Genomic DNA, 12,274 nt, shown 5'->3' with positions numbered 1-12,274 from the left:
AAGCAAAAAATCTATTCAACCCTCCTTTCTAGATTTGTGTTCTACCTAGGACCAATAACATTTTCTCTATTCCACAAAGTCACAAACTATGGCTGTGCAAAAAATCCAAACCAATCTAATCCAAATTATAAAATTTGATCCATTTTGAGAAAATAATCGAATTAGCCCATTTTGTAAAATTAGTTTGGTTAATCAATCCATTTTTACAAAGTTGATTAGTTTGATTTGATTCAATTTAACAGAAATATCGATCCATATATAAGAAAAAAGTGGATAATTGCTCTGAAATAAATGAATCCAATTTTAAAAAATTTGATCCATGTATTTTTTAAAACAAATGAATTCACTTTATAAAATATAGTTTAGTTAATCTATCTACTTTTATAAAATAGATTGGTTCAATTTCATTTGGATTTTTCAAATATCCAATCCATGAACACTCCTAGCATAAAATATCTCCATCCTCACCAACTTACCACCAGTCCGCCACCATCTTCCCTCTAACATCCTATGGTTGTTCCTTTATGAATTCCAAAGACCCAATTTGTTAGTGGCCACAACTTAAAGTGGTTCGATTTATGCTACTAATGTGCATGACACTTTTTATGATGAGTAAAACATACTTTTTATGTAGGCTCTAAACTTGTCATAGATCTCAACAATATAAAAAGTCTTGATTTTTTTATGTCAATTTTAAAAATAACTGACATAAAAAGTCTTAACTTTCTATGTCAATTATATCAACTTACCACTAGTCCACCACCACCTTCCTTCCCACATCCCATGATCCTTCCTTTATGAATTCTAAAGACCTAACCCATCAGCAGCCACAACTTGGAGTGGTTCAGTTTGTGCTACTAGTGTGTGTGACACTTTTAATGATGACTAAAAAAGACTTTTCATGTCATTTTATACCCTTTATAGATGTTGGTGATATGAAAAATTCTTGACTTTCTATGTTGGTTACAAAAATAACTAACATAAAAGTCTTATTTTTTAGGTTAACAATTGTTTCTCCACTGTGCTCTTTCCTTCTTTTCGCATTCTACCACCGCACTATTTCTCTCTTGTTCTCACATCTTCATGTTTCATTGTCATTGCATTATGCATTTTGGGGCCACCACTTTACCTCTTGTCCTCGTATCTCTTTGTTTCAACAACATCATCTTCCACCACCATGTTTGCTTCCAAACCACCACATTATCAACATTTAATGAATAACAATAGAAAAGGCAACAAAAGATGAAAGCAAAAGAGGAAAATAATTTACCTAGATGTATAAAAAGGAAGATGATGAAGAAAAGGAAAATGAGACAAAAAAAAAATAAAAGTCTGAAGTTGAAAAACGTGGATTGTATTTTTTGAAATTTTAAAACACTTTTAATGTCAGATGTTGTTTTACCTGCCATAAAAATTTCTTTTTATGTCGTGTGTCTTACATCCTTCATAGAAAGGTTGGGTCAACTACAAAGTTGACCCTCCCCAACATATTTTATTACTAGTGTTGACTCATTGACATAAAAAACTTTCTATGATGGGTGAGTCAACAACACCTGGCTTAAAACGTTTTGCCATATTTACTACTTTGCCACCATGCCACTTTCTATGTCGTATATTACATCAGACATAATATCCTCGTCATAAAAAGATCTTTTTATAATCTCTCTAAAGGTTCTCATTTTGGTTAGCCATTGTGCCCTCCCCAATGAATCTTATCCTAGTTTGGTATAAACTCTAGAAAAGATGAAAATTTCTTCTTTTGCATGTTGTGATTCACAATCTTTAACACTCTAAGACACTGGTGTTTTGAATAAAAACCCACAGATACTTTTGTTTAACCTAACACCTAAGCAACCCATACTTGACTCACTTAAGAACAATAACGAACAAAAATGGTTTGCATTTTTACTCCATTGGATTGTGTCGTTTTGAATTTTTTTGGTCCTAAACCATTTGTAACCAATTGATGCTCACCCCTAAAGATTATGATGCATGAAGTTCTACATTCATTCCTAAATTGATTCTCCATTGAAAAACAAAATAAATCAAATCTTGCACTTTGTTCTCGAACTATGAGTGGATACAAAATAGAGAGAGAAAAATGGCAATAAGTCCTCAAAAGATGTTAAAAGAATGGTGAGTAAATTTAACATCTTCACTTAGCATAGAACACCCATCATCAGGCGATGATTGCTGCTAACTCCAATGGCAAATGCTCTTCTCAACACATAGACATGTACATGCACGTGCACGTGACATATAGACACATACATTCATACAAGGACACACATTGACAAAGGCATGCACACCCATATCATTGGGTCATGATTGTTTCTAACTTTAATGGCGAATGCTCTTCTTGACACAAACATAGATACAGACGCATACACATACACATGTGACACACAAACACAGACAAACACACACAAAGGGAAAAAAAGAGTGTTAGGTGACGTGACCCTTTTTTTTCGATGTCGTGACCATTTGAAATTTAGTGTTAATTTGCTAATTAATTACTATAGTTTTTAATTGCTATAACTATATCGTTGCAAGCATTTTATAGGGTTTAAACTCAACCTCCAAGTCACCAAGCAGCAAGCTTACTGTTGTACCAAAGCTATCCCTAATTTTTTAATGGAGAAAAAAACCATGGTAGCCACAAATGGTATGACCAAATCCACTAGGGATTGCAGCCTGCCAAACATATCCTGAATTGTAGTAGATAAAGACTAAAGCAAACAATAATTTTTTGAATAGAAACTAAATTCTTTCGTAGCACTAGTGGAGAAAACACTTTTAAAATCGGTCATTTCTGACTTTTAAAATCGGTTCTCCGACCAATTTTAAAAGAGACAATTTTAAAAAGTAGGACTTTTAACATTGGTCATGTATAAACCAATTTTAAAAGTTAGACTTTTAACATCGGTCATGCATAAACCGATTTTAAAAGTTAGACTTTTAACATCGGTCTTACATAAAACAATTTTAAAAGTCTAGCTTTTAACATCGGTTATGGCATGATCGATGTTAAAAGTGGTTAATTTTTTTTATAAAATAATTGACTTGTTTTAGGAGGATCCCTGAACAAAACTTACAAAACTTGCAAATTAATAAAATACCAGACAATTCATATGTTTTCAATGGACCAAATTACATACAAATGACAAGAGTTGGTAAATGTCAACCTTATATATAATCAAAATGTTTTTAAAATACATGCATGTAATACATAAATGTGTACATAATAAGTTAAGTAACTTACAAATTATTATGCATCCTAAACTACAAAATGAGTAAAACTATAAACATAACTCGTAGCTAGTCAATGTTTCAATGAAAAATGTAGCCCATTGCTCCCTAATTGTGTTTATATCTTCTAGCGACAATGATGATCGATCTATAAACATCTGTTAAGAAAATTTAGAACAATTAGAAGTAACTCATAAAACATATGATAAAATGAAAACTTAAAATAAAAATTTTCAAAATTCTAAAACTTACTTCAGCACACCTAGATATTATTTGTAAATTAACAATAGTATGCATTGCTTTCATTACATAGTATCCGCACTCATAGTTTCCTTTTTACTTATGAGACTACAAAATGAATATAAAAATCAATTTTAGTAGTAATGGTAATTCAAAAGAAAATACCTTAGAAAAAATATCATTACTAAAATAAAATAACTTACTTTAAGAGAGACCCAAAACATTTTTTTCTTCAACTTTGAACCTTTAAGTATATGTGTTCCCATCTCGATCCAAGTAGAAGATGGTGTTTCCAGAAACCTTAGTGATGTAAATGGGGACATCCAGTGTCTTTATTATCCCACCATCTCTATTAGGAAGGCAGTATTTGATGTGATTTAAAGTCGTGTAGATCAAAACACTGTTGTCATCCTAGGCTCCGCTTTTCACACGAATGGTCTCATGGAGAGTGCATTGGTGCACAAGCTTCTTGCTAGCAATGACAATGACATGGTTGCTGAGCAAAGCAACACTTTCCATGTCCCCAGAACAGACAACATACTTGACAAAAGGGGGTTTGGAGCTCACCAAGAACTATCTTCTGTTGAAGATCGAACAGAACGACCCTATCCTCTGACCCACAAATCAAATTGTTGGTTCCCCTATAGAATATAACATCCGTGGCAATGGGAAGGGCACTCTTCTTAACAGTCTCATTCTTAATATTCTTCAAAAGCACTTGGTTGCTGCTTTTGTCAAGCACAACAAACCTATTCCGAGCGACAAACAGGGCAGATACTCCAACACCTTTCTTGGCATCCTGCAAATCACCCCTACCATATCCATCCTTGGATATGCTATACAGCTCATAAGACCCCCCATCAACATCCGAACAGAGGAAAAAAACGGTCTTTGGTATAGAACAAAGCATCCCCAGACACAACAAAAGCAGGCCTTTCCCTCTCCAACTTGAACACAATCATGCCACTATCATGACCTTCCGCCAAGAGATTCATGTGAGGATGTGCAGCCAAAATCCAAAAGCGATCATGGTCCCAGAGAAAATTCTGGATCCCAGTCTGCCTGGTGGCGTCCCATACACGAATACAAGGTGTCTAATTTTCTAAGTTAGGATCGTTCTGCTTGCAGTACGGGCCATTCTGCTTGTAGAATGGGCCGTTCCAGTTTTGATATTTGCCCAAACCAACAGCGAAATTAAAAAGATGAGAAAAGAATGTGAATGTTACCTTGCTATAGTAGTGTTGCAAAGAAAATGAGACGCTTCAGACTTTAGATGACAACACGAGAGAAAGAAATAGAGGGAAAGATTAAAGAAGGGTTGGAACACGTATAGGCTTTTATAATAAGAATGAAGGGAAAGATGAAAATGAGAATATAGTGACATTTTTAAAATTGGTCATTTAAGAACCGATTTTTTATGTAGTATACAAAATTCATTCTTAAATAGCCGATTTTAAAAGTAGCATTTTTAAAATCGGCTATTTAAGAACTGATTATATACTACATACAAAATCGGTTCTTAAATGACCGATTTTAAAAGTAGCGGACATATCTTTTAAAATTGGTTAAAACGTAGCCGATTTTAAAACTTGTGTCATTATTTACAAAATTATCACCGTGTCACTTTTAAAATCGGCTACGTTATAACTTATTTTAAAACTAATTTTTGTACTAGTGTAGCCTATAACATCTACAATTTCAAATTTGTATCAACACTGGACTGTCATTGTCCAATTTTACTTGCTATTGAGTTTTGTTTTTTGGTTATTTTTTCCTTTTAATAATCTAACTGAAGATATTCAATCCTTCTATTTGTGTAATTATATCTCTTCTTAATGATTGTTTAATGGTACTGCTCTTATTTTCATCTTACTTATAATTGGACATGTTTTTTTGTTGAAGATTTCTAGAGAGGTTGTTTGGATCTCTTCAAGGACTTTGGAATTTTTGGTTTAAATGTTTGCATGATTGTATTCTTGAGTTCTTCAAGGGATCTTTAGAATATTTGTTTTGATAGTGGCTTCATTTGTAGTGCCTTACATAAGTATAAGACACTAATTTTATGGGTGCTTATTTTAATACCTTATTGTGTCTTACTTAAATAGTGATAGACATGAATGGGAGAGACAGTAATCATAATTGCCTTTTAAGCCCGGGCTACTAAATTACCCTACTTCTTTTCACCATTCGCACACCACTCATAAAAATAGACAATCATACAAACAACCATTTTCAACATCTTTTCAACCAATCACGAACCCTGCTACAATAATTTCCAAACACTCTCTCTTTAATAGATGATATTGCAAAAAAAGCAATTAATTTAAAGATTTCATTAAATTTATTCAACAAGAGCAACATTCATACAAGGATCCAATCAATTTAAAGATTTCATTAAAGTTATTAGGGATCCTCACCTTTTACGATACTTCCCTTGTTGTGCCCTTGATGTACTCAAACTCCTTTCACTATTTGTGAGATAGAGGTTGTGACCACTTTTTAGATATATATCTTTGTGCTGATGTTACCATGAAACTAAAAGCTAAAAAAAAAAAGAAAAAATAGGTAAATTGATAATGACAATATTGCATTCAGTTATCATAAGGCATGACACAAGGCAAGGAAAAGAAGAGGAAACAACCACAACATTGAATTGTACTGAAACCCCAAAAGCAAGGGCGAGAGAGGGGGTTGAGCAACTAGCCATGATTGTCTTTAGCAATGTGAAAAGGTGGGAGATTGGCCCTAACATCTTCATCTAAGGAAGAGAAGGGGAGAAGGTGGGAGGAGCGATGCCCACAGGTGAGAGGAGCAAAGTGAGTAAGAGGAAAATGTGGTGAAAATTGAAGGAGGGATTGGGTGAAAAAAATTGTGGGGGAAAAAGTTAGAGAAAAGTGGTGAAATTTTTCAGGGAAAGATGTATCTGAATTTGGGAGGACATAAACCTCCTCAAAAAATGATAAAAACCGCCATTGTTTTATAACATTGATCTTATAACATGTTAACCACTTTTGTTTACAATATTTTTAAAGATTAGATTCACTCAATACCAATTCCTTGATGAAATATTATAAGTTTCTTCTCTAAAAACACCAATTCCTTGCATGTTGTAAATGAAAAACTTGCATTAAGACATTCTTCTCTTAAACTAATGATCTAAGCTTTATTCCTTACAACTTGGATCATTAGATGGTTCATTTCAAGTCTTGATCTAGATAACTTTTTTCAATCAAGTTCTAAATTAAAAATCATATTATGGGTAATCAACACCTAAATACTTTAAGCAAGAAAACAAAACCAAAATATGTAAAAGAATATATCATCACATATATAATCATCAAGAGTCACATAATGTACAAAATGAGCTCCTGAAGGTTTTCTCTTGTTAGTGCTAAAGGGGTTATGCTCTTTGAAATGGCTTATGTGTCTTTTCTCGATAGAATGTGATCTTCCATTTTTCTGAAATACGCTAAGTTCTTCTTATTAGGCTTAAGTCTTCTTGAGGAAGAATGTGATTCCCATATTTTCTCAAATGAATCTTTTAATCTAGCCACCTTTTTGAGTTAATGGAGATAAACATCTTTCTTCAATGAATCTTTCCCAACTTCAATTCTTTTTTCTTTTCTTTGTCTTGATTTCTCTTATATTAACCTATAGAATAAAACCACCTTAATTAACAAAATTCCTAATTAATTAATAAGTGTCTCTTGTGATTTTATAGTTTTGAACCATTTTTTAACTTAATAGATCGAAATAGTTTACTACAAGAAAATTGTTACATAATGACACACAATATATATTGACATAATATGTGTCACTAAAAAATAATTTTATCCACACAATAAATACAATATATGTTGGTATATTGTTAAAAAGTGTAAGTATAGACTATAGTGATATACAAAATATGTTGTTAAACTTCATGCAAAATCATCAGTAAAATTGTGTATAACTATATACTAAATATATATATATATATATATATACATATATATATATATATATATATATATATATATATATATATATATATATATACGTACACACACATACATATATATATATTATACGTATAGTAACGTATGTAACATTTCTTGTATGGAAATATTAAACAACAAGGATAGATCCAAAAACCTATAGAACGAGAGGGTGAGGGCAATTTATTTTCTTGTTTCGTAATTATATGAATATTTATCTATTAATAAATAAACACATAATGCTTTTAAAATATTTAATGTTTTTACACGTAAAATTAAAAGTGATTTTCTTAATGATTAAAAGAAACATGTTTTAATTTATTAAAAAAGTGTTAAAATTTCTACATATTATAATTTATACTACTTTTTTTCAAACTTTATAAATACTCTTTAATTTCACCTTATATATAAGAAGTGTTGGTAGTTGAAATTTTTCCACTATCATAATTAAATATTTTAAAGCTTTTTGTGATTTTTTGTTTTGTTTGTTAATTTGATTATAGATTACTTATATTCAAAAAATGTAAGTTGTGCAAATGATGTTTACATGTTAACTTAAGCATAATTTGTTGTTTGGTTTACCCAATTAGGAGTTAGTTAGCTTTAGTATTTAATAATTTAATATATAAATATTTTTCATGTATACAAAACTGAGCTCATAACTCAAATATATCATATCAATTTTTGCTCCCTCCCTTTTATATGTGTGAAATTGCAAATTTTCTTATTTCAATATGTTATTTTTGTACTTAGTCATACACTTCTATTTTCATGTTTTATTTTCAACAAAAAGTATGAGAGACAAGGAGGGGGCAAGGAGGGGTAAGGCCCTAGTTGTCCCCCTTGAATCTATCCATATTAAAAAGTGTTGATATCGAGAAATCTTGTCTTTCATTGTCCCTCTTGAGTTAGTCTTCATTAAAAAGAGTATTAGAGAGTGTGTTGTTAACATTCACTCCAATCAAATGATGAGCATAAGTGGAAAATGTTTTATAGACACTCACTATAAGACAAAAAATCTCTCAAGACCCTTAAAAATTATTTTTGTATTTTTTAGTAATCAAAATTCTCTCTTTTTTTATTTTGTCTTGTGAATAAGTTCCTCACGAGTGTGTCATAATTATTGGCTGTCTAAAAAATGAGACCCATGTTAAAATTGTTTTCTTTCACACCGGTATAGATTCATTTGTACACATACGTTGAGCGAAGATAAAGTCGATTTACCTTTCTTTGAGTTCTTTATTTGCTATCTTATCTACCATGGATAGTTGTAGTGCTAATAGTATTGACGGAGGAAAATCTATTAAGCTCTTCAGATGACACCGAATTCAACATATTTTGCTTCCGGATGAATGCAGGTTGACTTGGAGGAGGAAGAAACGCAACCTCACTATTAAGCATGGAAATTACTGAAGCCATAGTGGGCCGTTCTGCAGCATGTTCTTGTACACAAAGAAGTCCTATGTGTATGCACCTCAAAATATCTTTATGATGACTTGGATCATATATTCCTTGATCTACTATAGATAATATATTGCCTTCCTTCAATTGTATCCAGGCCTAAAATGAAAAAAAGAAGAAAAGAAAAAAGGTCGTTGTGTATCAGCAAAAGCAAAAGTTCATGTAAGTGAGTGAGAAATGAATTGTAGAAAGACTTACAAATCCTAAAAGACTCAGAGCATTCTCATCATCATAAAAGCTTGAGTTTCTTCTTCCACTAACAATCTCTAGTATCAAAACACCAAAACTAAAAACATCTGATTTTTCTGAAAACAGTCCTTGCATTGCATATTCAGGAGACATATAGCCACTGCATTCAATTGTAAAAATTTATTCTCCATCTATTTTATTCTTATATTAATTGGACATAGAAAACATACTTACTAGGTTCCAACAACTCTTTTAGTATTGGCTTCATCTTCACTGCCTCCAAAGATTCTAGCCATACCGAAGTCTGAAATTTTTGGATTCATTTCTTCATCTAACAGGATATTACTTGCCTTTAAATCTCTGTGTATGATTCTTAGTCTAGAATCTCTGTGAAGATAAAGCAATCCTCGAGCTATTCCTTCTATTATGCTACAACGCTTACTCCAATCTAGGAGTTTACTTTTTGACGGATCTAAAGAGTAAGGGTACATTATTGTATTTTGAACATAATATTATAAGACAAAGTTGCGAAGTTGAGTTATCTAAATCCCCTGATTAACATGCCTTCGAGAAAACACCCACACTATTAAATGATTATTTATTTCTTAAATATTGATTTATCTTAGATAAAGAGAAGCATAACAGGTTTTGATTTGGATATGAGAAAAATAGTAGAGGAGGCATCATAGAACTTACCAAAGACAAAAAAATCCAAACTTTTGTTTGGCAAGTATTCATATATTAACATCTTTTCATCACCTTCAACACAGCAGCCAAAAAGTCTTACAAGATTTCGGTGTTGAAGCTTGGAAATCACCACTACTTCATTCATGAATTCTTCAAGGCCTTGTCCAGATGCTCTAGAAAGTCTTTTAACAGCTATTTCCTGTCCATCTTGCAGTTTACCCTGAGAAAAAAGAAAGTAATAAGAAAACAAATGTTGCAATATGGTTTCAAATTCGATAACTTTGTTTGAAGGTACCTTGTACACTGGGCCAAAACCACCCTGCCCAAGTTTGTTGGACAGGTGGAAGTTGTTTGTGACTGTAGCAACCCTTTCAAAATCAAATATTAACAGCTCCTGTAGTTTAACTTGTGACAGTTCTTCAATTACGCTGTGCCTTGGTTGTTCTGGTGTCTCACCACCCCTGTTAGATAGTAGGATAGCTTTGTTGTTCCTCTTCCTTGCTGATTTGATCGCTCGCCATATTTTAGCTGGAGTTAGAAAGATAATGTTAGCTTAGCTACTTTACCAATAAAACGAGAACTAATGATAGGACTAATTCTAAAACCACAGAAGATGGTGTCATACCTGGGTGATTGGAAGTCCTCCACATGACATATGCACAAGTAACAAGGATGACAGTTCCAACTATCACTGTTATTGTAATGATCATTGTTGTATTTGTCCCTTTATCTGTTATGAAGAAAAAAAAATTAAATTTAAAATGTAATATATTCAGTCAAAAGAAACTGTTTTAAATGTTTGTGCAGATGTAGCATACCAAGTTCAGAGTTGTCCACACGAATATATAGATCAAGTCCTCCTTCTGAGAATTGTTGTATGTCAAGTAGATTCTCTGTCCAAGACATACAACCAATCGCATCATCGTAAGAGTAAGCAATACAAGAGCAATTATCCAAGCATTGGCTTTTGCATATGTCTGGCGAAACAGGTAACCCTTCTTCAAAATCTGGAACTTTAATCATCTGCAGTTTCAGAAACCCATCTTCCTTTGTATCTATACTTGTGTTCTGATCTTTGACCCTTTCACACTTCAACCGTGTTCTCCTAACACATCCACTAGTCCAGTTCTGTCTACTCCACTCCTCTTTGTTCCTTGGTTCAAACCCTTTCAAACAGCTACATATTGGTGACCTCTGTGAATTACAACTTGCAAAAGGTCCACACATACCATAAACATCACAATCGGATTTTCGACTGGTCCACGTAACTTCCATTCCTTTCTTCTCATCATCCCACCAAGTTTGTTCAAATCGGCCTTGCGAATTCAATATATAGACTACAAATTCTGTATCTGTTGGCACTGTGTAATAGATATTTGCATTCCCCACTCCATCATCACCACCTTTGAAACCATCAAAATATGTTGACATCGTTGGTATCCCTCTAAATACCCCACCACTCCATGGACCACTGCGCCAGAATGGTCGAGTTTCATTCCAAATGAACACTTCAACTATATTTATGCGTTGAACAACACTAAAAGAGAAGGTTCCAACGGAAGGATTAGAAGGGCTTTTCCATGATGTAAGTTCTACTTTCTCACCTGTTACTATATTGAGTGAAAGTTTCATGCTTGGCAATAATGAATTTGAAGGTTGCTGAAAACTATCCCATAAGATGGTTCCCCTTGTGGTTTCTGTGAGAACGAGCTTACCAGAGTCTGAAAACTGGGAACTTGTGTTGGATGTTATGTTGGACACATTCGTTGACCAAATAACTTGTTTCTGTCCATTCAGCACCACAAGATTGCTATCTTCAGAAATTGTAACAACTCCAGAAGAATCATTCAGTGGTTGGTCTCTGTTAGCAACCCATATGACTGTGGACTCAGACTTCCACCAAATTCCAACGTAGCGCTTTGTGGAGTTTTGAGGGGTGAAGAATCCCAACGTGAAGTTACCATCTTTGGAACTTAGAGTATCAGGGTCCTTCATGGATTGCGATGATGTGATGCTGTCTATGGCAATACCAACGTCCAACACATAACGACAAAGTATGAACAGAACAAAGAACAAGTTTGCACGGTGTCTGAAACACATACTGAAACAATTCCTTCTTAAAGTCAACGGATCTATCTATGGCGTGCAAACGAGAATTTAGTTTGCTCTCACAAACAAATAGAAGGAGGCTTCTTAAAACTGATCACCCCGTTGGATAAATAATTATGGGATGGTTTAACTAATCCAAACATGCTTATTTATTCAACAAAGAATGTATTTTAAGATAGTTGGTATAATTTTCTTAATTTATTCAACAAAGAATGTACTTTTAACTTCAATTTTATACTTTTAACTTAGATCACCATGGTCACGCCAAAATTTGTAACTTTAACAGTTTTATATATTTTATGTTAATTATCATACTGTATTTTAAAGTTAATAATACAGGATTAGTTTATATATATGAAACA

At 32.9% G+C, this 12,274-nt stretch overlaps 1 protein-coding gene across 6 annotated transcripts; it reads right to left on the bottom strand.

Annotated features, from left to right (window-relative positions):
- Positions 1 to 3,155: 3,155 nt before the first annotated feature.
- LOC109813789 (G-type lectin S-receptor-like serine/threonine-protein kinase At1g11300) lies at positions 3,156 to 12,046 on the bottom strand. Of its 6 annotated transcripts, none has more exons than XR_014433147.1 (11): positions 10,622 to 12,045; positions 10,429 to 10,533; positions 10,099 to 10,331; positions 9,813 to 10,023; positions 9,351 to 9,588; positions 9,126 to 9,276; positions 8,691 to 9,026; positions 5,907 to 6,031; positions 3,693 to 4,756; positions 3,502 to 3,597; positions 3,156 to 3,407 (listed from the first exon to the last, which is right to left on the bottom strand). XR_014433147.1 is itself a non-coding variant. In XM_083072614.1 (8 exons), exons 1-7 carry the CDS (start codon positions 11,901 to 11,903, stop codon positions 8,718 to 8,720), a joined length of 2,529 nt encoding a protein of 842 aa, XP_082928740.1. In that variant the 5' UTR covers positions 11,904 to 12,046; the 3' UTR covers positions 3,156 to 3,407; positions 8,691 to 8,717. The 6 variants fall into 6 exon arrangements, 2 of the variants coding, with proteins under 2 accessions (XP_082928740.1, XP_082928741.1); XR_014433148.1 differs by having other exon boundaries at positions 3,693 to 4,628; XR_014433149.1 differs by lacking the exon at positions 3,502 to 3,597.
- Positions 12,047 to 12,274: the final 228 nt, after the last annotated feature.

The sequence above is a fragment of the Cajanus cajan genome, chromosome 4 (assembly GCF_000230855.2).
Source record: "Cajanus cajan strain Asha chromosome 4, NIPB_CcT2T_4, whole genome shotgun sequence".
NCBI classification, from domain to species: domain Eukaryota; kingdom Viridiplantae; phylum Streptophyta; class Magnoliopsida; order Fabales; family Fabaceae; genus Cajanus; species Cajanus cajan.
The sequence above is the reverse complement of the archived record's forward strand: the minus strand, read 5'-3'. Positions and strand labels throughout refer to the sequence as shown.

What these genes read in the sequence shown, in the direction of transcription:
- LOC109813789 (XM_083072614.1), bottom strand. Translation starts at nt 11,903, where the DNA reads ATGTGTTTCAGACACCGTGCAAACTTGTTCTTTGTTCTGTTCATACTT. An exon ending in TGTGGACAACTCTGAACTTG is followed by an intron (nt 10,534 to 10,621) that starts GTATGCTACATC and finishes TCTTCATAACAG; the next exon opens with ATAAAGGGACAAATACAACA. An exon ending in GTTTTGGCCCAGTGTACAAG is followed by an intron (nt 10,024 to 10,098) that starts GTACCTTCAAAC and finishes CTTTTTTCTCAG; the next exon opens with GGTAAACTGCAAGATGGACA.